The 26263-nt window shown below is 41.9% G+C and overlaps 1 protein-coding gene across 2 annotated transcripts in view; it reads right to left on the minus strand.

Moving 5' to 3' along the window:
* The window catches only part of LOC144684227 (uncharacterized), a 45739-nt gene extending 20156 nt beyond the window's left edge, over positions 1 to 25583 (minus strand). Inside the window, exons 1-2 of one of the 2 annotated variants that reach the window (XM_078547865.1) lie at positions 25480 to 25583; positions 9990 to 10089 (exon numbers count right to left, since the gene is read on the minus strand). In XM_078547865.1, coding sequence (XP_078403991.1) covers positions 9990 to 10077 — 88 coding nt within the window. In that variant the 5' untranslated portion in view covers positions 10078 to 10089; positions 25480 to 25583. Of the gene's footprint in view, positions 1 to 9989; positions 10090 to 24459; positions 24639 to 25479 lie in introns of those variants that run through there. The other variant, XM_078547864.1, reaches the window with a different exon arrangement.
* Positions 25584 to 26263: the final 680 nt, after the last annotated feature.

Consider the following 26263-nt stretch of genomic DNA (forward strand, 5'->3'; position numbering starts at 1 on the left):
GCCCAAAGAAACAGCAGGGTTAAATCTGCTGTGGTTTGGGGATGGCGCAGCCAATTAAGGTGAGTTTAATCTTAGAATTTGAATGAATTTATTTCAAGAGGAATGTTATTTTGCCTATAGGGAAATGTTATCTTGAGGGAAAAGTGTGTTACAAGATGGGTCGACTATGGCATGAGAGATTTAGAACAGTGGTCAGTATGTTTCTTGACACTAGTCATAATGCCACTGCCATTAACCTTGCTGCTATCACATCCCCAAACTGTTTCCCCTTCCACTGCTGATTGTCCTTTCAGTTGGCCTTCTTACCAGGAATGCCCTCACTTCTCACTAAACCTGCAGTGAGCTGTAAAACTCAATATCAAAGAGAAAAAATTATGACAAGACAAGATGTATTTTATGGCACATTTATGAAGGAAATTTGTGAATTAGTGAATGTCCCATGGTAAATAAGACAGGAACATTACACTATATAATGTACAATCTAATTGGGTGACGTATTTTTGCTGCAGTTGAAAACAAAACAAATGTATCACAAACAATTTAAATTGTGCATATGCATGCCTTATATAGACATTGAATTTTACTTAGAATAACAAAATGTATCACAAAGGATTCAGATAGTCTGAGCTTTAGAAATAAAGGAAATCAAAAACGTATCAATGTAAAATAGACAACGTTGTATGTAAAAATCTAGTTTACAGTTTGTCTACAGTATGTATTTTAATACAGTTTTATATAGATTATATTTGTAGAGCTTTTGTATTTTTCCTGCTGCGCTGAGCGGTTTTGAGGCTTCTGAATGATCTGTAAGTCACAGTGGGAAAGAAGCTGTGTGGACACAGCACCAAGAGGTGTGCTGGCTGGGATCTGTGCGTAATCAGCAACTGGCAGACAAGAAGTAGACACTGGGTAGGGAAGAGTTCTCGTTTGGGTGCACATGTTAGAAAAATTATATTTGAATATCTACATAAACATATCATATCTCCTGAAAGGTATATAATCAAGTAGTCAAGCTAACAGTCATCATTTTATGGTTCCATTAGACTGGAAACAAATTAACAGTACAAGCATATTAAAGAAGATTGAGAAATCTCATGCAAGAACTGCAGACTCACAGACCTGAAACACTCGGCTGAGTTCTTTTCTGAGGTTGGGACCCAATGCCGAGTGCATTTCCAGGTCATAACTCCCTATCCATTGCCTGACTCAATGTTTGATGAGCAGCCCAATTAGTGGCCAGAGAGCATGTTCACTGTCCAATTAAGCACTGGCAGAGGGCTCCCTAAGCCAATAGAAGAATCTCCAGCAATGACAGATCAATAGCCCTGTTGTCAGAGGTGGAAGCTGCTGATCTAGGTAGGTGAAAGTGCAGGCACCCCAAGGTAAAAGCACCTTTTGAAGACTTTTTAAACATTTAAAAATCAAAAAGACCAGATGGAGTGCTGGCCCACCTGTCTACCGCTGAGAGCCCACCTCCATTCATCAGCTGGGATTCGGCCTCAGCCGGGGGCTGACTGCCAACTGGAAAATTTCAGTACAACGGCCTTAATAGGCCCATTAGGGGGTGTAATTGGCTACCTTCTGCTTCCGGGTAAGTAACAATTCCCCAGTCCCCCCACAATCAACCTCCCCAAAAATGGCCCAGAATAAGGGACATGCCAGCAACCAAGCACCTGGCCAGTGGTGGCAAATTTATAGCTTCCGTCTCTGGTCATGCCTCAGTGGCCGTTTAAAAGTTTGACCTGTGAACTCTATTTCTCTCTAGTAAGACTCATCACTATCCAGTAAAACAATGCAGTCAATCATAACATCATTGCTTCAGATGGGGAAGCCCAGGTTTGAATAATCTTGCTAACTTTTTTTTAGGGAATGACATTCCAAATTGACTATAGAAGGCTTTACATCATGGTATGCTTAATTTTTCATAAAAGCCTCTTTTACCACCGGAAACGTTTTCTTCTTATTTACTCTATCAAAACCTTTCACAATTTTGAATACATCTAACGTATCTCCATTTAATCATCTCTGTTCTGAGGAGGACAGCCCCAGCTTCTCCTGTCTCTCCACACAATGGAAGCCCCTCATCCCTAGTACCATTCCGGTGAATCGCTTCTGCACCCTTCCCAAGGCCTTGACATCCATCCTAAAGTGTGATATACTGACTTGGACACAATGCTCCAGCTGAGGCCTAACCAGCATTTTATCAAGGTATAGCATAACTTACTTGATTTTTCTACTCTACGGGCCGAATTTTTGTCAGGGTTCGGAGGCACGATCCTGTGCATGAATAGCCACATTTAGTTTTTATTGGAGAAAATACTATTTCCCTCCACATTCCCGACCCCGTGCCATTTTCCTCCGGCCTTTTTGTGGGTCGAGAATGCCTAGTGTGCAAATTAGGTTGGGTCCCCCATTTTAAAGGGGGACAAATAATCGGATTTCCTCCCGCACACTATTTTCATCTGATGATGTGGGGTTTTGGAAGTCCATTAAAAGCACGTCAGATTTGACAGTTCATGAAGAAAATGGAAAGCTTGTTGAGGAGTCCAGAACAATCTGAAAGGTAAGGGTAAAGTGTTTTCACACCTTCAAGTTTCACTATTAAGTCCTGCATTGTATTGCAGATGTGTTTTTAAGTGATTCGTCATAAGAATCTGTCCTTTAAAAGTAAGTTGATCCTTACATTGACCAGCCTTGTGTATTTGTTCACATGCATTACAGTGTTTTTCCAATGGAGAAAGCACCATAATGCAATGAAAATGTATCAAAGTGTCCTGTCGGCCTGTGCTGTCACTTTTTCTTCTGTGAGTTAAATGGCTCTGGCTGATTGAAACAAAAACCTGGGCCCAGATTTCCTCTCCCAGGCCGGGAGCGCAGAGACGGAAGAATCCTGGTTCTGCAAACCCGACCTTTGAAAATGGCCACCCGCAGTTGGGATTTTCATTCAGGGGAGGTGGGGGACTGGAGGGCTGGATTGGAAATCAGGTCCACTGCTTAGTGAGGAGGCTGCCAGATGCAGAGATGGGCTGGGCAGTAGGCCTGCCTCTGTGCTCCAGCACTTTGTTGAATTAAATTTTAAAAAGATTAAAACAAGAAACAGCCCTCCAGCCCTCAACCCTCAACCTCCCCCCCCACACACTCCACATTCCCATTCATGCCAAACTATGCCAACCCATGAACCCTACCCACCCCCAAGACCCCTCATACCTCCTTTTTCCCCCACATTCACATGGCCCCATGTAGCCCCTATGCCAACACAGTGCCAACTCATGCCAGCCATTCCCCCTACCCACCACCCTTTGCCCTTACCCCCTCCAAGCCAACTCATCTAATATTCTTTGACAGTTCCTTGACAGCTTTGACAGTTCCTTGGCAGCTTGACTGCTTTGACAGTTGCAAAGCGTTTATGTACTTTTTATACGCATTCATGTTTAATTTTAAGAGTCCCAGAGGCTGCCTTACCTCTCTCAAAGGGTGCCTTACCTCTCCCAAAGGTGTCCTGGAACCAGGTCCAAAGGGGTACCTTACCAAATGGATACCCGGGCTATCCAAAATAATCCACCAAGTTCAGACCTGCCTTACTTGGTCCAATCTGCACACTACGGGTTTCACTCTCCTGGCCTACCAAAATCCCAATTCAGTGGACGAAGCTGGTGATTTGAATGGCCAGCTGCCTTCGGAAACTAGGCATGCGGTAACCATGACCTGATTCCAATCCCGCCCCCATGAAAATGTAGTGTTTGGGGGCGGGACTTAGAATTTCCGGGCTCGTTCGCCATTTTCGTCATGATAGGGAGTCTCTCCACCATGGTGAAAATCTGGGCCCTGGTTTTGACACTTGGAAAAAATCTAACCATCTGCTTCTCTATATTGATTGACAGGCTCTCTTCTTTGAAATTGAAATGAGAACCTGTTCTTTCCTTCCCATAGAGTAATCTATTGTTTGGAAAGCTGTGGCCATTATCTGTTCAGATCATCCTCATTGTTTATTACATTTCGGAGTTTGTATCATCTTCAAATTTTGAAATTATACCTTGTCTCCTCAAGCCTAGGTCATTGATATAACAGCAGTGGTCCAAGTATCAACCCCTGTGGGACCCTATGTATACTTGCTTCCTGTCTGAAAATCAACCATTCACCACCGCTCTTTGCTTTCTGTCCCTTCGCCAATTTTGTGTCCAATCTGCCACTCTCCTTTTAATCCTATGGGCTTTAATTTTTCTTACTAGTATATTATGTTATACTGCACCAAAGCATTTGGAAAATCCATATATGCTACATCAACAGGCTACTCTCATCAGTTTGCTCTCCATTACTTCATCAAAGGGCTCAACGAAGTTAATCAAACATGATTTGTTTTTAACAAATCTATGCTGGCTTTCATTCATTAGCCCAATATTTTCCAAACGCAACTAAATTTTGTCCCAGATTATTGTCCGTAAAAGTTTTCTCACCAGCAACATTAGCATGACAGGTCTGTAATTGCCGGGTTTATCTCTCTCCCCTTTTTTAAATTGGTTTGTAACATTTCCAATCTTCGAGCTCTCTGGTACTGCTCCCAGATCTAAAGAAGATTAGATGATTATGGCTAGAGCTTCCACAATTTCTACCCTTACATCCCTTAGTAATCTTGTAATTTCATATGGACCGAATGACTTTTAAACTTTGAATACTGTCAATGTTTTAAGCACCTCCTCTTTACCTATTTGTAAGCTATCAAATGTTGTTACATTGACAGCATCCTCTTTGAGGCAAAGTACTCATGTCGTACTTCAGCTGCTTGCACAAGAAGATCTACTTTGTGGTCCTTAATCAACTCCATCTTTCCGTTGGCTATCATTTTGCTATCTATGGCCCGGATTTTGTGGTAGCAATAATGCTGAGGTTGTCAGCATTCATGTCATTGTTCTTCTGAAGCTGACAGCAACTAAAGACACAAGCACAGTTAAACACAGAAATCCAGAAGTTACCATCAATGATTTTCTCCATAGTGTGCACTGTTGGAGTGCTCCAGAATGTAATCAATTAGAAATCACTGAACTGATGATAAATTGCCCTTTTATGCCATTAGTCTCACTGTAAAAATCCTTAAATTAATTAATGTGAACTGCTTTATTGGCACTGGATAACTAATTTTATATTTTTGGAATGTCAAATTTCTCCATTATGATAAAAAAAATTCACATATTTAAAAAATACTATTTTTAATTTATTTTTATCTATGGTATTTTAGCCTCTACCGTAATCTGATGTGTATGTCCCAATCAGTTATTTTGCTCTCTGGAAAATTTAATCTAAAGTTAAGGATAATAAATGATTTTTACTTCCTCATTTGCTGTCTGTGAAAATATTTTAATGTGATTGACTGCTTTACTGCTTGATGATGTCATAGTTGTTGGATTCTTGGCGATCCCTTGACTTGGTGCCAATGTCGAGAAAGGGGAAATCCAGGCCACAGAGATTGCTAGATATTTGTGGACAATTTTCTTCAATATCAGCAGCGAGCGTTGTTACTTTGCCACTGACCACAAAATCATGGCCTATGGGTTTATAATAGATTCTTAAGTTTCCTTTTATGTTAGTTGATAATCTATTCTCATACTCTCTCTTTGCCCCTCTTATTCCCTGTTTTCGACCGCCTCTGCACTTTCTGTGTTCAGTTTAGTTCTCTACTGTATTATGAAGTTTACATATGTCACAAGCCATCTTTTTCTGTTTCATTTAAACCTCTTAATCTTTAGTCATCCAGGGAGCTCTAGCTTTGGATGCCTTTCCTTTACTCCTGGTGGGAACGTGTCTATTCTGTACCTAAGCAATATCCTCTTTGAAGGTCTCACAATGTTCAATTACTATATTGCCTACCACATTTTGATACCAATCCACCTGGGCGAGATCATTTTTTAATTCACAGAAATTAACTCATCGCCAGTATTTTAACATTTGGTTTTAAAGTTGTATGATGTTATTTTGAAACTAGTTACAATGCTTTAAATGTGGCCTGATCAATATAGTGCATAGCTTTGTTTATCAAGATAGAGGAAACATTTCAGAGACAGTGTTGAAAAGAACCACAAAGTTGTTTTTCAGGTTCAAATGATTGACTTATAAGAAAAAACTTTGTGTTTTCAGCCTTGATAATGTCAAATAAAGAGTACAGAAAATACAGAAAATCAAGTCAAACTTTCTTAAAATGACAAAGGTTCAAACTGGTGAGGGCAAGTTTAGGGTGTTTTTCACATAAAGATTGATCGACAGTTAGATTGGACTTTGCAGTTGGAGATTGGAGGAAAAAACTTGGCAACATTTAAAAAACAATTCAGTGATGTAATTGTAGAAATGTATGTTTTCCAAATAAACCGAAAGGCTTTCTTCATCCATATTTATCTTGTCAGCCTAGAGTTTAAGAAGTCACTGTCACCTTCCAAAAAACAAGAGCTATCAAGTTGCATCTATTGCAAAAGCAATGGTGAATGGGGTAGAATTCAAACCTGTATCACATTCTGAGCGGGTGATGGAGGACTGCAAACAGTTATGGATTTCAAATGTTTGTTGGAGGTGCTTAGCTATCATTCCAGAAGACAAAGATGCACTAAAGTAAATAGTGGAGTTTGTGATCATCGTTTATATTTCTTTATTTAAATTCTGTTATATTTAGTTTACAACTGGATGAACCCAAAAATTTAGTTGTATTGTAAATGTAATCTGTTTTAGTTTCACCACCTGGAGATGGTGGGAGGAGGTAAGGTGTTGCTGCTCTCTTTGCTGTGCATTCTGTGTAACACTGTAACTTTGCTACCAAGAATAAGTGCTGACAGTGATGCAGAGGCTACCGACAATGAGGCTTTTGTGGGTGAGGATAAACTGCTGTACATTGGTGGAGAATAATATGTTACAATCATGTTATGCCACTAAGGGCCACTGGGTCAATATCCAGTGGTGAAAAAGGTGGATAAAAGCAGCTATGAGTTCTGCTTCTCTCTGGAATGTGATGTGTTGAGCAGGGAGGCACCGTGAGGAGACAGCAGTCTGTCCTGGGGGCAAAGACAGGGATTGGAAGAAAGTGTTACTTGGTCATTCAATCACATCTCCTGATGACTGTCAACAAGGGCATTTGTGGAGGGCTTGGGCCAGGTGAAGTGCCTGCTGATACAGGTCAGGAATGCAAAAAAACAATAAAAGTTACAGGACGAAGATGAAAGCTTGCCCAACAAAAGCAAGCCTAGAGAATTGTGTTCTGCTGAATTGTGCTTATTTAGAGCAGAGCAGTACATGGGTAGATAAGTGAACCATTTTTAAACTGTGAATATTTCCCATTTTCAGAGTGTAGTAACGTCCATTTCACCACTTACATACTTTAACAAAAAAAGCTCATGAAGATATCTTCTCAATATCAGATTACAGAGAAATAATTCAGCATATTTTCTGTTACCAAAATGCTATCATAGTCTACTCATAGGCAGTTATCATAGACACAAACAATGAATGAAATACTGTTATATTGTTCTACTGTGTGGAGCAGTTATCATGAAAATGTCATCCACTGTTCAAAGATAACTGGAATTCTTACCCTGTTTATTACAATTATTTAATGGCCCAGAATTTGCTGTAGTATTAACAGTGAGGCTATCACCACGCACAGTTATTACTGTTAGTCACTTGGTAGTACAGAATTTGAGTATTGCTGAAAAAAGAGACATGCTGTCAAAACTTTCCATCTTGCACTCATCAGGGGAGACACAAGATTGCCAAATTTCAAAAGGAGCAACAATGCTGTATAAATTGTTGCCCCCTTTGAAATTTGATTCTTGTAGCTGAACTGATAAGTGCAAGAAAAAAAAAACTTCGACAGCGTCTCTTTTTTCAACAATACTCAAGTTATTACTGTGTGGAACTGACAGAGATTTGTAGCATCTGCCTATGTGTGGTTAAACACATAAAGAGAGAAGTTGCTATCAGTGACGCTCCACTCTGCACAGGGTGCACTATTGCAGATTTCACAGATGAAATCGAGAAATCGCTTATTTGTTGTGATGTTAAACCCTGCTCAATCAGGAGTAACTGAGTTTTTAGCATTGTACTAATCCATAATTACTGTTGAACAACTTCTCTGGCTCTGAAAAGTGAACTTAACAACTATGGAATTTATGGATCTCATTCAAAACATTTTAAAAATGCCAATATTTATATTTCTCCCTGAACCACATATGCATGTCATAATCTTCATTTAATTTTCTGTCCAATGATTTAAATGAGATTATATTCCCTGATTTGAACTTCCTGCTTTGCCGTCTGTGTGAATATGTCGATCTGATTGATTGATGAAACTGTCTTTTGCTGAATGCCACAGATCCCTTGTAGAAAGTGCCAAATTCAAAGTGACATTGAAATAGAGGAAGTCAATGCTCTAGAACCCACTAAAATTTTGTGGGCAGCTTCTTGAGGTCAGCAGAAGTGCTGTTCATTTACTGCTGACTGCAAAATCCAGGCCATTATATTTTCGCTTGTAAAGAATCTTGCCACGTGAAGAATTACAGATAAATTTATATCCTAACCTTGTGAGGTACATTTGATTTGTACTGTATGTCAAAGTATTACTGCGCCAAATATCACATAAAACTTGTTCTTTAAAATGATATATTTCAGCATGTAGCTAGCATAGCGCCTCCCAATTTTGCTTATTAATGTTCTTATACCATCACTAGAGGGTGCTCCAACAGTGATATTTTAGTAAGGTGTCTCACCATCTACACCGATCTTCAATCGAGCACAACTTTTAGTGATTACTTGAAACTGACTGTGTCATTAAATGGCAAAGCTTTGGCCTTCAAGCTTGCTTTTCCATAGATCTTTAATTCAATCTAGCCTGTGAGAGTTTTCTTCTAATTTTTATCCTTGCTCCCTTGAATAGGATGGCTCATGTTAAGGTGCAGCCCGATGGACTTTAGCTATTCCATCATGAAATGTGCCCTCACCTACACTTCCCAGCAACGACCAGGAGCAGAAACTCTGGGAATTATATTTTTGCCTATACCTTGCTTAGTCACTGAGATCAACAGTGGCAGCTGAAATGTAGCTAATCGTGGATAGACAAAGAATATAATCTAGGACTTTCTGTCTTTGACTTAGTGCTGATAGCACTTTTAGCCTCTAGATCATTGAGGGAATCATGGTTTTTAAATACAAGTATTCCCATGATTCGATAGCACCTGCCACTGTCCATCAACAAATAGCCAGAGTTGCACTATTGTAAACCTGTGAGCAGGTCACTAGCCACCCCTTCCCTTGTGGGTATAGTTTGTGGCAGGGATTAGACTGAAAATGAAAAAAAAAATACAAAGATGTGATTTTGACATGAAGATGCCATTAAAAGCCCAGAGTTGGATTATTCAGCCTGTAACTCAAACAGTTTCGCTCTGGTTCAATGCTATGACCTGCAACAGTGCTGTCTTGACAGGATTGTATAACCACTTCACTGCTAGCCTTATTACCAGTAACAACACAGCAAGCTCTGGAGCAATGCTGGAGCAATGCGGTGAGATTACTATTTATATTGTAGTATTTATTCAAATTGAATTCGCCCTTCCTTTGGCTGCCATCATACCCTATGGGTAAATGCACCACCTGGGGCGGAATTGAGCCATTCGGACCAAGAGGTTTTCCCATTGATCCCTTCCTCTACTGATTTTACCCAGGTACAAGAGGCTTCGCAATTTATCTTTTTTCTTCCAAGCTAAGGTAAAACCTCTGGACATCCTCCCCTGTCACCCAGCCCACCATCCAAGCAATAATCATCACCTTTATGAGAAGAAAAGTAGAAATTTGGTGAAGTGAAAAATAATTAAAAATTTAAATTTACATTATACATTGAGTTCAAGTATTGTAAAGTATTTATACATATTTGTGTTTTTTAAATTAAAGTTTTTCTGACAAGCATGCTTCTACACATTTAAGACTTGCTGTAGTTGCAGACCCATGTCCATCAGCCCTACCTGTAGTCCCATTTTCCTTTGAGTTCAACTTTTTGTCCAGAAGCTTGAGAACGAGCAAGTCTTTGTGCCATTTCTCCACTGGTTCCATTTTTTAGACCTCCTGAAATTTCACAAGGAGAATAAATGTCAGGGACTGGTAGGATACTCATAAGGATGCGTAGGATGTGGCAGGGTTGTAGCACAGGCACTTCCCAACCACAATCTTTCTCTGATACTTAAGCTGAACAGATTTGGAGAAACTTAAGTATATAGTGGCCTTCTCTGTGTAGCAGATACCTGACTGACCAAAAGAAAAGGCAGATAAGAATTTCTTTAAAGTGCCATACAACTTCTATTTGATGGTTGTTAGGGCATATATCATGAACATTTTTATTGGCTGGACATTTGCAGGATGTGGCATAATATTGCAGAATGTGTGATCATTGTAAAAATACATTGGTACATTGGGCAATTGCTCATTGTTAGTGAGCCTGATGCGTATGTCAAAGCCTGTCAAGAGTACTCAAGAAGTGGTACATGTTGACAATGGTGTAGTACACTTCTAGATATCAGTTTGCCTTAGCTCTCACATCAACAAAAGCAGATGGATTAGTTAACTCTGTTAGAAATGTACACTCTGATCCTACTTACACCTCATTCAAAAAGGTGTAACTTTTTCAAGGGTTTTTACAGTGTGACTAATAGCATAATAGGGGAAGTTCTCGTAAGTTCATTTCTAATTGCTTGGGTGTTTCCACAGCGTACTTTAAGGAGAAGTGTCGAAATCACTAACAGCAACTTCTCAGTTTCTGCTTTTAACTGCGTGTGTGCGGACTCCAAAAGTTGCTGTCGGCTTCAGAGGAGTAATGGTAGCAAACACTGACAATTTTGCCATCATTACTACTCTAAAATCTGGACCTTTACCATATATGTGCTCAAGATGAGAGATGGTTTAATCATTTTAGCAGGATATTCTCGAGGGGCAAAAAGTTAACAGAAAAGTTGAAGTGACCATACTACAAAAAGCTGAGAAAACTGCCAGCCACAGCACACTATATTTCCACTATAACTTTCTGAGAAGGATAAGACCATGCTATTCAGTGCGGACTACAGAAAACTGAATAAATTAATGGAAGTTCAACTGAAGTTTGGATGAACTAGTGCTTCTTACAGAGAGAGCTTTAAGGAGCTGAGGCCCAGGTTATAAGACTTCAAGAAGGGTTCAATGCATTTTTTTTTTTGCTCATTGAGATAAAAAATTTGTCTGCTGCAATGCAGCTGCTGTGGGCTCTGTCCCTACAGAAACCAGGTATTTCCCCTGGTCCGCACAGGTGAGATTACTATTTTTAGTGAACATGAGGTGAACACCGAACCTACATTGCAGATGTGCAGACCTGGTTGAAACCAAGAAGAGGTATTTGCAATGTGGCTGAAGTGCACTTCATTCACTGTCTTTGTCTAAGACCTAGAACTCCAATCAGACTCTAAACGAGATATGGGCATTCACTGGGATGAACATTTTTATCAGAAATTCATGCTGAGCTATACTGAACCCAGACCAGATGACCTGGTCTCTAATGTAAGACCATGTTTGAGTATATAGTGATAGTTAGTCCATATTTTACACAGGAGATTGTTTTTGTTCACATAGGTGCATTGAACAAGGAGTTGTGAACTGCACGGTGTCCGCTGAAGTGGAGGAGCATCAAGTCGTTTAGCAAAACCTTAAACTACTCTGTACAAAATGGTATATTTAGCACATTAGTATACAGCAATTAAGTGGGCACAGTATGGGCGCTCAAAATTTGCAGCCATATTTATATGGCATACTATATTCTATGATCGCATTCTCTGACGAAAATTGCTTTGTTTAGTTAAATTCAGCACAAAGCAAGACAGGCAGTTAGCATAATGGAGTAGCACATTATAGGCATATGATTATCTGACACCATGATGCTTTGGAAATCAGAACACAGCATATGTCATCAGGAACAAAACTCTAGTAAAAAAGTCAGATACAAGAAGTGATTTAATTAGGCTTTCCAGTTAAGAACAGCCCTGTGGCTATACACAGAGGCACAATGGAAAATAAACAGTTCCTTACCTCAGTAATATATCAATCACCAGTCAATATTTTCTGATCATTTCATTTTTTACCCACCATGATATGAGGTTTCAGTTGATTTTAAGGTACAGGAGCTGGTACCCTTATTGTCTCTTGCCTGCTTTGTCCGATTACTCAGCAGGAGCTTCACTTCAGGCGTGGAATGTAAAAAATATTGAATCATCTTCAGCATTATCAGTTGTTACTATTCAGGCTCTCTCCCAATACCCTGCTCTTGTGCTTGCAGAAAGTAGCATCCGGGGTCAGGTCGAAAGCTTGCATGAACTGAATGTTAATTTTAGTATGTAGTGACTGGAATGGACAGTAACTCACCAATGCTATATCCTTTAACAGTTAGGTTATAGCAAATATAGAGCTCGAAATTCAACTTTGGCAGGAGCGCAAAATGGGTAGTGACAAATCAACTTCCTGTTGTACACAGTGGCACATTTTTCTATCCATTAACGTCAATGGAAAGGAAGACTAATTGAGATGTATAATGGTTGGCTTTGTGGCAGAAGTTGAATTCATCTCCCTAGCACAGTTAGCCCACTCTATAGGAAGGAAAACACCACACCAACAGATTGTATACTTTAATCTACTAATTATGCTTATTGTGTGTTGCAAAATCGTTCAGAATAATGATATTGTCTCACAAACACATTAAGCTGTTTTCCGAGTCCAACAAATGATACTTCAGAATTCTCGGAGTTACGTTGTTCTGCACATTGGATGAAGTGATACACAGGGTACAATTTTCAATCACCTCTGGGGGAACAAAGGGGAGCAGGTGCCCTTTGAAAATAGCAGACCCAGTTAGCCTGCCAGTATCCCCATGCCTCCCAGAATTGCTGGAATTTTTAAAGCAAGTGTGGGCAGGAGGAGTGGTGGGGGGTGCATCAGGAGCCCATTTGCCTCCAATTAAGGGCCTCTTAAGCCCCTTGAGGAGCTTGATAATGGGCCCAAAGGTGATTTTCAAATTGCAAAATGCTGAACCCTATCAGTCTGGTGCACATTAGTACACAGCTGTAGGATTCAATTCGGGGAGCATGTAACTATTTTTTTGATGATGATAAATATTAATGACTAGGTTTTTTGCGTGAAATCAGGTACAGTACCCTTCAGTTGGCCATTTGCCCACTTCCCTGCACTGTGAGGATGCTGGCCCTCCGATATTCTGCTTTCTCTCCAGCGGCAGGCCTCATCATAGCTGGCGTCTGCCTTTGCTGCTCATGCTCTGCAGGCAGCTCCCACCCTCCTGTTAATGCTCAATGCTGCTAAGTGTGTGCTGCATTTGACTCCGGCCCCACCTACATTTCTAGATAGCGTTCCGTCAGCGATGCAGTTGCAGCGTGGGGTCGGGACCTGGAAATTATCTAGGTGTCAGATTCCTGACTCACGATTGAAAGTCAAGCCCACAGGCACCATTGCATTCTGTCTCACTACAGTGACTTGGATACGTGGTTATAAATAAATGAAGTCAAGAACCTAGGGCTGTCACTCATAGATCACTAATTCAAGTGGCTTTTCACACCTTAGATCAAAAGTCATTTTCTCTACGAACAATTTTTTTTTGAAGGGGTCCCAAATCCACTCTCAGTAGACAGGTAAACAAGTTTTCTTCTTTGTCTTCAGTTCTCTGCCCAAAAGCAGGACCAACCCACAGCACCGTAACCTCCACCAAAGACAGGGCAAGGAAGCAGGTCCAGTGTCCACCCCAGTCCGAACAGGGATAAAACCCCATGTTGTTGGCACCAATCTGATCCACGCCAGCTATCAAGCCATCTGAACCAACCAGCCTCCCAAGGAGTCCAAGTTGCTATGGCAGCATACATTTTGTAGTATGGAGTATGAATTGTGATGGTAGAAGCTTCAATTTTCTTTCTATCACATGGCCGCCCAGGAATCTCTCCTACTCTTACCCCCTGCCATTGGTGTGTGTTGGAAGGTTTTACAGGTTGATATTCAACCTGTTTGGCCACGTTATAAATGCACTTTCCTTGGCCATCAAGCCCTGAAGTGGGACTTATACACCGATCTTCTGGCTCAGAAGCAGGGACGCGTAACAAGACCTCCAAACAAGCTATAGTCTATTATAACAAACAGGATGTGAGCTACTATCCCTTGCCCCATCTATCTGAATATCAGATCGATCATTAAGGCCAGTTGTTTGTACAATAATGGTCAATTTTTGATGGCCAGCCATTAAAGATATAATGTGCAGCCTAAATCTCTTGGTAGGTGATTTTCGCTGAATACTTTCGGTGCTAAAGAGTCTCTGAGGTGGCCAAGGTGGGGTCTGAAGCTGCAGTCTCTGTTCAGCCTACATTTAGCACCTGACACCATCTTATAGAATCATAGAATGGTTAGAAGGAGGCCATTCCACCCACCGAGTCCATGCCGGCTCTCTGCAACAGCAATTTACCATAGCCTTGTAATTTTTTTTCCTTCAGGTGCTTCTCCAATTCCCTTTAGAAAGCCACAATTTCAGACAGTGAATTCCAGATCATAACCATTCACTGCATAAAAAAGTTTTCACTCATGTTGCCTTTGGCTCTTTTGCTAATTCCTTTAAAGTGTCCTCTGATTCTTGACTACTTCGCCAATGGGAACTATTTCTCTCCATCCACTCTGCCTCGATCCTTCATGATTTTGAACATCTCAGCTAAATCTCCTCTCAACCTCCTCTTCTCTAAGGCGAATAGCTTCAGATTCTCCAATCTATCCAAGTAACTGAAGTCCCTCATCCCCGATGCATGCCAGTAATTCTGTTCTCCACACTCTTTAAAGCCTTCAACTCGTTCCTAAAGTGTAATGCCAAGAATTGGACACAATACTCCAGTTGAGGCCAAGCTGGTATTTCATAAAGGTCCACCATAATTTCCTTGCTTTAGTACTCTATGCCTCTATTTATAAAGCCCAGGATCCCGAATGTCTTTTTAATCACTTTCTCAACCTGCCCTGCCACCTTCAATAATTTGTGCATATATACTCCTAGGTCCCTTTGTTCCTGCTTTATTTAGTTAATATTGTCTCTCCTCATTCTTCCTATCTGTGTTAAATTGCAGCTCCCACATGTCAGTTTCCATCAGCCTATGTCCTCACAGTTTACTACACTTGCAAGTTTTGCATTACTGCCAATTCTACAATTGTATCCTGTACACCTAAATCTAAGGGTGGAATCATCCCAGATTTGCATTAAGTGCAGTAGTAGGCGGGAAGAAGGATGTTTTACCTCCTGGCTGCATGGTGGCTTTTCATGCTATGTCATCCCAATCCCGCCTCATTATTTATGCAGCCACAGGAAACACACTGTTTCACTGGCGGGCGGCCTCTGAATTGCCTGCCACGCAGTTACCTCACTGTTTCCTCACTCCAGGTGCCATATTTAAACTGCAGCCACCCCACAGTTCTCAATGCTTGCAGCCCAGGACTGCTCCAGTGAAGACATGGCCCTGAAAGCCAAGAAGAGTTCAGTGACCCAATGCTGGAATGCCTTTCGGAGGCCTGACGTGATGTCCTCCACCCCTGTTCTGGACGCAGGAGGTCCAGAAATCTCACCGCTCCAGTTTGGGAGGTGGTGGCAATGGTGGTCAGTGCCAACGCTGCACAGAAGAGGTTGGTCATCCAGTGCAGAAAGAGGATGAATGATCTCATCTGTACCGCCAGGGTAGGGCAACCATGTCTCACTCTAAATTCTCACACTCACAAGCCCATCACACATTCACCGGCATCTTACTCACTGCCAGCTCAAGGGACATAACCACTCACTCTCTCACACACACCCTCACATCTCCATCTGGCCTCATCTCCTCTGGAGACTGCCTCCTCAGCCTTCACCATCTTGAGGTCACTTGCACAGATCAACATGTGCCCCCACACACATCCTGGGATACCCTCCTTCCTCAGTACAGCTCTCGCCCTGCAGCCTCTTCCCTTGCCTGAGGCCACTTCTCCCTCTTTCCCAAACAAGCTCTTGCCCTGCAGCTGTTGAAAAGCCACCCCCGCCTTGCAGCCAGTCTGGTAGGTAGAGACCCGCCTGTGAAACCCCCTAAAAGTGATGTGGTGCTATCTGCGACGCCTGCCGCTGATGACTGCAAGTGCTGCCCAAAGTCAGGCAGGCAAACAAAACCTCGAAGTCCCGAGTGAAGTGCAGCTCATCAGGTGTACGTCACTTATGTACAGTTGTGAAACATGTTGGCACCCAATCATGGCAACGCGCTCAGATGATCCTATGTGGGGAGATGATTCCTGGGAGCTGGACTTATAATGATTTGCAGATGTATTACAATGGAGTTCCCGACGTGCGGTGGTGGGAAACACAGCCCGTGATTACAAACTGAGTTCAGAGCATCGTGAAACCAATTTTTGGCCTTCCCGCCATATCATCCGCTCACACCCACCATGATGCCCGACTCCAGCGAGCACAGAAAATTCCGCCCTAAGTCATTGAAACATATCTAGAAGCTTTCCTAGTACCAACCCCTGAAGCGCCACATTGATTTCTGATTTCCAATCCAGGAATCAGTTGTTCACACTACTCTGTTTCCTGTTGCTTAGCCAACTTCACATCTACTTTCTCCTTTACTCCATGGGCTTCAACTTTGCTGAGAAGCCTGTTATGTGGCACTTTATAAAATATCTTTTAAAAGTCCATATACACCACGCCAACCCTATTACCCTTATGAACCCTCCCTGTTATCTAATCAAAAAACTTAATCAAGTTGGTTAAACACTATTTGCTTTTAAAAGATTTGTGCTGGGTTTCCTTAATTAATCTACATTTGTCCAAGTGATTGTTGATTTTGTCTGGGACTATCATTTCTAAAAGCTTTTTCACCACCGGGTTTAAACAGATTGACCTGTAGTTCCTAGGCTTAACCCTTTTTGCACAAGAGTTTATGTAACATTTGCAATTCTCCAGTTTTATGGCACGCTTGTATCTATGGAGAACTGGAAGATGTTAATCTGTACCTCTGCAATTTCCACCTTCTCTTAGCATCCTTGGATGCATCCCATTCAGTCTTGGTAAAGGAGTTAGGCAATGCTAGGAATGGGCTCCTGGAAGCTCGGTAAACAGCAGATTGTCAGTTAAAATGATTGCTAGCGTTCATTAAAGATGCTCTGTGGCATTTTGGTGGCTAAAATTTCAATGAGTGCCCTCTCCTAACAGTGACCAGCTGAACATGGTAAACATGGTGTTGATGTTGATTTGAAATGCTACTTAAAGAGTACTCATCACTTCATGTTCATTACTGCTGGAGCTGTGAACGTTATCTCTGAATCACATTGGAACCTTTTCTGGGACAATTTGTCAAAATTTGATCAACACTCGGGCAACATTTATTCTGCAAATTCCCTCAGGACCTCACCTAAAAGGAGTAAGTGCTGTGCTACTCCACATTATTGGACACCTTATAGGGATCACGAAGGGCTAGGGAGTGCTTGGTCATAGGCATCTTACTAGGGCTTCTCCCTTGGTATGGTTGAGGAATGAGAGGAGGACATAAGGACAGGCAGAGCAGGGGACAGGGATGGGAAGACAAGGAGAATGAGGTGGGATCCTTCAACCTCTTGCAAGTACATGATATCCTTCCTCCTCCACACCTCCACCACAGCCTCCAACGCTGCATCCAATAGCCCGTTTACCCTCTCCCTCAGTCTCTGAGCTATCCGGCAATGTGCCACAGTGTCCCAGCACCTGTACCTTCAAGGGAATTGGGTGTGAGCCGCCCACATTTACTGTTCCAACAAAAATTGCATCTCATCAGCCCTTAAGTGCTAAACTTGCAGACTTCTGGTTTAGCACCTCCAGGCAAATTCAAAATCCGGTAACCAGCAATTAGGACCAAAATTTTGTGCTAAATTCAGACTTTCAAACAGGTATGTTTTATTAGTACTGCATCTCTGTTTTCATTTTTTGACCAGAGTAACCCACTAAACCTTTTACAGCTGGCTGCTGGCAAAAGTTACAAAACATCTATTGTCTTATAAGCCTGCTTAGCTGACTAGAAAAGTGCTGAGGTCCTAAATCAGACAACCTATGCATACTCATACATTTCTTTGCAATCCATATCTGATAAAGACCTCCTTCCCTTTCTCTCAATTTCTCCCTCTCTAGGAAGCTAATCCTCCAGGATTGTCATGGATATTCCAGGAGCCAAAAATTAATTTACTGCACACTGCAACCAACCTAAGTTCAGGTGTGGGGGGAGCTGGGATTCACAGGGGCACTAAATAAATTGTGCTTCCTTCTTTAAACACTTTCTTTTATTAGTTATAAAAATATTGGAGATGGGAAAGATAGGTTATTTGATGATTATGAATCATCAAATTTGGCATGCAAGCTTCTGTTCAGCATCTAATTTGCACAGGAAGGCATGCACACAACACTGGACATGTTGAGCTACCAATGGGCGGAGCACAAGGCAGAGCAGTTGAGGACAGCAGGTCATATGATGAAATCTCCAGGAATCTATCCAACTTAAGTTGGCATCCCCATCTCTCGCCCATCTGCTCTTTCCAACTTAGAGCATCTATAATGTGCTCCTTTTCCTTGAGCTCAAGTTTCTCTATTTACAATGAGGTTGGCGGAACCCTTGACCAAATCTGGCCCATTTCCAATTTCCGATTTCCTTTGCTTATTCCTCACCCTCCTCACAACAATAGCGATTCCCCATCATGTTCAACTTTTGCCCTACCAGCCATTGTTTTCACCAGATTATTTCCATCACCTACAAGATGATGCACACACCTTTGTCCTGCCTTTCTGTTCCACTTTCTGGCAGGGCTGTTCTCTCTGGCATACCCTCATTCATTCTTTCTCCACCTCATTTTCCAACTATCCTGACACTTTCCCTTGTAGCTGCAACAGATGCAGCACATTCTTATTCAGTTCTTACCACATGATTGTTCAGGCCCCAACACCTCTATGAGAGACTGCAATTTGCCTGTACTTATGCGAACATATAAACAATGATAGATAGGTAAAGATCCATTGATTTATCCAGCTTGTCACAGACAACTGTGATACCTTGTTTTTCACAATATATACACTCTCCATCCCACCGAAAACCATCTCCTGGGAGAGGTGAAAAATAGAATAAAACCCAGGTCAATTTCGGGAGAAAATGCAGGAAATGAGGGACAGCAGCAGTTCAAGAAGGCAGCTCACCACCACCTTCTCAAGCACAATTAGGGATGGGCAATAAATACTGGCCTAGCCAGCGATGCCCACATCCCGTAAATAAATAAATAAAATTCATCGCTGACCCTCTAAGCAACCAAAAACAGTCCGAGAGATAGCTCTAGCCCAGAACTCCCCTTTGTCAGAAATGATATTTGCCTCAGTGAGAAACAAGTCTAATGAAGAAATTCAGTGAATAGTTGTCCACCTCATGAGACGGCAGTCAGTTCCAAAAGTCTACTTTTTTCTGGGAAAAGACTCACCCCCTGATGTTTAACCTGGATCTAGCCTCATATTCAGTAAATTTTGAGCCCTGATCTTTTCTGAGCTGGTTAATTAGAACAAACTGTCAACTGAAACATAATTTATAACCTTCATAAACCTCAATCAAATCACCCCTAAGATGACACTCCTTTAAAGTGTACAGTCCTAACTCTTTTAGTTTATCTTTATGACCAAGATGCTTTATAAAGGGAATTAATCTAATGGCCCTCTTCTGCATTCTTTCCAAAGTTTCAATATCCCCCATCATGTGAGGAGACCAACACTGGACAGAGTATTCCAAGTGAGGCCTGACCAACACCTTGTACAATGACAAAGAGGTATTTTTTAAATTATTATTCATTCATGGGGTGTGGGCTTCGCTGCTTAGGCCAGCATTTATTGCCCATCACTAGTTGCCCTTGAGAAGGTGGTGGTGAGCTGCCTTCTTGAACAGCTGCAGTCCATGTGGTGTAGGAACACTCACAGTGCTGTTAGGAAGGGAGTTCTAGGATTTTGACCCTGTGACAGTGAAGGAACGACGATATATTTCCAAGTCAGGATGGTGAGTAGCTTGGAGGGGGACTTCTAGTTGGTGGTGTTCCCATCTATCTGCTGTCCTTGTCCTTCTAAATGGTAGTGGTCATGGGTTTGGAAGGTGCTGTCTAAGGAGCCTTGGTGAATTCCTTCTCTCATAGTTAATTGTCCTATGTATGTACCATAACACCCTACTCTCTTTAGCTATGATTTCAGGGCATTGCCCATGCACCATTATAGATGCTTGCACTTGCCTGGAGACAGATCCAACAACACTCAAGAAGCTTGACACCATCCAGGACAAAGAAGCCCGTTTGACTGGTACCCCATCCACATGCATTCACTCCCTCCACCACCGACACACAGTGGCAGTAGTGTATACCACCTACAAGGTGCACCACAAGAACTCACCATGGGTCCTCTGACAGCACCTTCCAAATCTACGACCTCTACTATCTAGAAGGACAAGGGCAGAAGACAAATGGGAACACCACTACCTGGAATTTCCCCTCTAAGCCACTCACCATCCTCACTTGGAACTATATTGCCATCCCTTCACTATTGCTTGGTCAAAATCCTGGAACTCCCTCCCTAACATCACTGGGTGTATCGACATCACATGCAGTGGTCCAAGACTCAGTTCATCAGCAAGGGCAATTATGGATGGGCAATAAATGCTGGCCCAGCCATGAAAGATTGAAAAAAACACTTGGTCTAACCTAGCATGCCATTATTGCTGCTGATGGTGTATTCTCCTCTACACTGAGGAAAGAAAGTGCAGATTAAGGTATCACTTTGTCAAGCACTTCCATCCTGTCCTCATTTCCCTCGAGCCTCCCATTTTCACTCTTCCCTCTATGAGTTTGGCCTCCTACACTGTTCCAAACATGCTCAACACAAGCCTTGGGAATAGTGTCTTGCCTTTCTCCTGGGTATTGCAGCCTATGGATCTCCAGACATCCAGTATCTCCTCCATTTTCTTTCCAACAGGTACCGCCAGAGAAGAGTTGTAGGTCTGTCAGTATCCAGGGGCAAGAGAGGCAGGTTGAATTTTGGGTGTCGACCATTAGCCAGCCCATCTAGCAGCCAGGCACCTGTAGTTATAGCGTTGGCCTGATTTATTGTTTCTTTTCGGGACTGGGTCTCACAGCACAGGCAATATTCAGCAGGTCTTCCTGAATTAGTAGCATTAATTTTATTAGCTCCCTTTTTTACTTCTGAGTCATAAAAAATGAACCACGCATATTTTTTACAAAGTTCTTAATTCCCTGGTTGCTTGAAGAAATTCAATGCAAATAGACCTAAACTATTCTGCTTTTTAAAATTAGCTACAATATTAACAACATGATTATAGTGACATGACCATCAGTATTGCCCCTTCCAACAAATTAGTTAAGAAACCTCATAATTACATTAGTATATTTGGGGGCTGAAAGTGCAAGTTCAAATATAGAACTGAAGTCAATTTAGAATTTGCATGCTTACGAATCATTAGGTGCTATTATGATATGGAGTAATTTTTGGAGGGACTCTGTCCTACTTTGTGTCTCTATCTTTTTCAGTGTTTCTGCCTATTTTTCCGTCAATGTTAATTTTTTACATAATTTTTTTGCTTTGATTTAAACCTTCCCAGCCTCACAGTATTTTATTGCTCAGTGAATTTCCTGAAGATTTCGAGTGAAACAATCTTCATTCTTAAAGTCCATTTTTAATGCTATCTCACTTGAACTTCAGACAATCTGAATCTTGCATGTCCCACTGAGCTCTCACTGCAATTAACAGATCCACGTTTTCTACGTAAAATTTTCACAAAATAAAAATCCCAAATTATAGAACACAATGTTGAAAATATTAGTAACAATCCTGAAATCATATGTAAAAAATAACAAATTTAAACTTTTAAACCATTTTACAGTGTGGGTTTGCTCATTGTTCTACACTATGGTCCATTTTTCAGTTTTTGGTTGTTGTTTAACAGGGAGACAGAGATGAGAGATGGGGAAGAACAGATGGAAGGAGCAAAAGATGAAACAGGTGGCCAAGAGGTGACTGGAAAGGTGGAGACTGGGCAGGGGAAAACAAGGGGCAGAGGCAAGTTGAAAGGAGATCAGTAACTGACAAATTAAAGCAAGTGGCAATCAAGGTAAAGAAAGGGAAAGAATGAGGCTGTAAATCTATGAAAGTAGTTCTGTTGTGGCCCCAATAGAGATGTGTGCATGCAGGCTTTGTACAGGGTCATAATATTTTCAAAATGAATTTCTGAGTGAATTCCGCCTGTTGTTAATGCATTATTATCAAATTCTCCTAAATTGAACTGAATACAAAAACTTTTCAAAACGTAATTCTGCCCTCCAAAGTTCTTGAACCCAGCTTCTTGCGTAAATGCCTTCTGATTGGAACTGCAGATGGCAAAGTACAATTCAACTATAAATATAGACACAACAACATCCTGTATTTTTAAGGTGCCTTTTACACAGAAAAGCATCCCAAGGTACTATCCATACTCTGCTGTGAGTGCAAAGAAAAGCATTATTGCACCTTTCAAATCCAATGTTAGATATGAAGCAACCTTTTAAGTACCATTGTGATTTTGTTTCTTTCCATTTCTCCCCTCCCTTTCTCCACTACTTCAAGCTACCCCCTTCATTTCTAGTTTTTCTGTCTCTTACACCACCCTCAATTCTCTTCTATTCCTTCGCTCCTTAATTCTATTTCCTCTTCTCCCTCTTTTACGTCTCTCTCCTCCTTCACTTCTGTTTTCTCCTTTTCACTCCTTATATAGAATAACACTCAAATAGCATTCTCAATGGAAGTGACACCACTGAATCCATGATGGCATTAGAAAAAAATACATTATTCACAACCATTTATACTCGAAGATTGCCACTACATAATATAGGTATCTTCTGTTGCCACACATCTGCACAAATCAAGTTTTTTTTTTACAATTTTTTTTCATTTTACCTACTTGTCTCAGCTACATTTTTTCCCCAATTACTTGTTGTTTGGTGATGGAAGAATGAAACAGACCAGCTGATGAAGCCCAGCATGTGGAAGTGAGTAGGCGAGCCACTGATCAACAAAGGCATAGGTGCAGCTTTCTAGCGGTAGCTACGCTGAGGCAGGGCTGGAGGTTGATAAATGTTATGCATATGGAAGTTGGTGGTCTTTGTGATGGTGAAGATATGCAATTGGGCATTAAGAGAGAGAGCGAGCAGCCTGTTGTTAAAAGGGACAGCATTATCAGCAGTGTCATGGGGTGTAACAGAAGTGCAACCAGTGCTTATATTTAAACAGAGTACAATTGCTTCTCCGGCTGGTCTGCATGTCCATGCAAAACTTGATTTGTGCAGATGTGTGGCAACAGAAGAAACCTATATTATATAGTGGCAATCTTTATGAGTATAAATGGTTGTGAATAATGTATTTTTTTCTAATGTCAAAATGGATTCAGTGATGTCACTTCCATTGAGAATGCTATTTGAGTGTTATTCTATATGTGTCTCTGGGAGTTGGCACAAGATCTCATTCCTATTGAAGAGCAGTCTTCTTACACAGTGGTCCTTGTTGAGGGCTCGTTTGGTAGATTAACAGCAATATTTGTGCTCCATTGTATAGCGCTGAGTCCTGATAATACTCTCCTTGTGCCTTCAAACTTCCTGGGCCGTGCTCTCCTGTTGCTCCTCCATCAAAATATCTAGCAAAGACTTGGTGCTACATTGAACTGCTGGCTTCTCGGAAAGATTCCTTTATAGCATATAGGCATGCACAGGGATCTCACATAAATATCCCGGGAAATTAGAACGAATCAAAAACACGACCACTGCCTCTGAGCAGCACCTCAGCATTTCTTTTTTGGGACGAGGTTCTGCTGGACTGTGTATCCTTTGAATGAAAATTTGCCATTTGCAATATGAGATCCGGTCCTGTATATGCCCAGGTGAAATAAGGCTATTTCGTAGGACACTATCAAAGGAAAACTATACATTGCTCGCATACACCGATATCAAAGTCACAGTAAAAACAACCTCATCTATCATTTCAGCTAACAAGCGCTTCAGGAGTGGGAAGCGCCTCGTTCACAATGCACAGAAAAGCACAGCCGGGCCACACTCACTGCCAGTGTGTTGACCAGAATGTTAATCTCATCACCAAAACTCATTTACATTTACGGAATATCCAGTTGCCTCTGGAAGCAAACTCAACACGTCGATCATCATCATCATCCAGGAAGATCTCATTCCAGCGAAACCACAAGCTCATTTCTTTGCAGCGCTTTCCTGATGCCTTTACAAATCGTGAACATAGTGTCCCTCCTCCCTCCCCCTCCCCCCGCATACACTTAACAACTAGCGGGCTCGGTGCTAGGGGAGCCCGCACTGCCACACGATCCTGGGAGTTACCTTGCACCAGCTTCTAAGCTTTTCAAGATCATCTCTGCCTGTGTTGTGGTTTTCCGGCTGCAATGGGCCAGCTCGATCGGTGGGGGTCGCGGATCCCCGCGGTTTCCAGTGTTTATGGGCGCCGTGTGGCTAGTGATACAATCGCAGTACTGCTTTCCTCTAACATGCGCTCAGTTCTGCACCCAATTCTTCAGAGATTCAATTCTGTCGGACTAAAATCTAAAACCAGCCTCTTAATCCTGGAGCTGTGAGCACGCCTCACTCAGTTAGAAAGGCCCGCCGTGGGTGCAGGTTGTACATCTCAACATTGACTTGACTTTTCCACCCGCTCTCTCCACCGGATCGAATGACACTTTCTAACGCTGAGTATTGTAAGGAAGAATTTGCACTTAGTGGTGCCTTTCAGGATCTCGGGACGTCCAAAGCGTTTTAACAGCTCATGAATTACTTCGAAGTGTAGTCATTGTAGGAACCGTACGTGCACAGTCACATTAAATAAACGCCCAGAACTGCATCAGTATAACCTTATAAGTTATATAATGAATCATTATGTAATGCTAACGTGCAAAGCAATGTATCATAGGTTTAAACAATGATTTACAGTATATTCTGAGCGTCCCCTGTTATTCGCCCGTTCGTGTCATTCTGCCTAATACTGGCATTTGTCATTCCGGGAATCGCCCTCTGTGCTCTGCTGCTTACTATACATGCGGCCGTGTACCGCGCTAGGCATTAGATTTATTTGCAAAAGGGAGAGATTGGTCATTTAAATTGGCCTGGATCCTTCACGACTGCGACCGCAGGTCCAACAGCACGGACACCAATCCGATACTGAACACATTTCAAGATCCAGTAATAAAACGCATGACATTGAAACATGAAACATTACATTGCACCATGCTACCTTGCATTTTCCAGTTAACGCTTGAGAAAATGCTGTAATAGATGACCCGAGTTAAATCAGTTCTATAACAGAATCAGATACTGGCTACAAGTCAGTGTCGTGTTAACAAGCCTCACCTGGTAGAGATCTGGAGTTTGCTAAAATACAGTTAGCCATCCAACAGTGGCACCATTCTCTTCCATCTGCCCTTTTCTGACAGGCTGCTGACTGCCTCATTGAAACCTCCGGCTCATAATCAACCGAGGTTATGCAATCGGGAAGCCGCCCTGCTGTCATTGGCTGGCTTTCCCTGGGAGTTCGGTGTATCCTAGATACAGTTTTCAAGGCAATTTCAAGACGTAATTGACGAAATCCTGAGAAATCCGAATTAGGAGTTTCTCGGCAGGCTAGCTGCCAAAGCCAATCATTAGGGAGCCAAATTGGGGTAATCCTCAAAACGCCAACTCACCACCCACCCACCACCCGGAAAACTCATCATCACTGAAAGATACGTCAGAAAACAGAACATCACCAATCTTGTAAACTCTTGCAATAAACACTCATTTCTATTGTCCAAAACCATGTGGGCCCCATCAAGCTGCAGCTTGTCTTTCCTGCAGTGAAAGGAAACAGGATCTCTTCATGGACAAGTTGATGACACAACATTGATGGGAAATTGGAATCTGGTTGATCTGTGATGAGAGACTCTGGGCGGCCTAATCTCTAAACTCCCTTTCCTCCCCTAAATCCTTGAATATATTGCTGCCTAGAAAGCAGGTGCTGAATCTTACCACAACTCCATGTTTGACCCATTCCAATCAGCATTCTGCACCTCTCTCAGTACCCTCATCAAATACACAAATGACATCCTATGTGACATCATCAGAGGAGAGTGTGAGAGGAGGACCCAGGGACAGGCAA

The sequence above is a fragment of the Cetorhinus maximus genome, chromosome 9, assembly GCF_964194155.1.
Source record: "Cetorhinus maximus chromosome 9, sCetMax3.hap1.1, whole genome shotgun sequence".
NCBI classification, from domain to species: domain Eukaryota; kingdom Metazoa; phylum Chordata; class Chondrichthyes; order Lamniformes; family Cetorhinidae; genus Cetorhinus; species Cetorhinus maximus.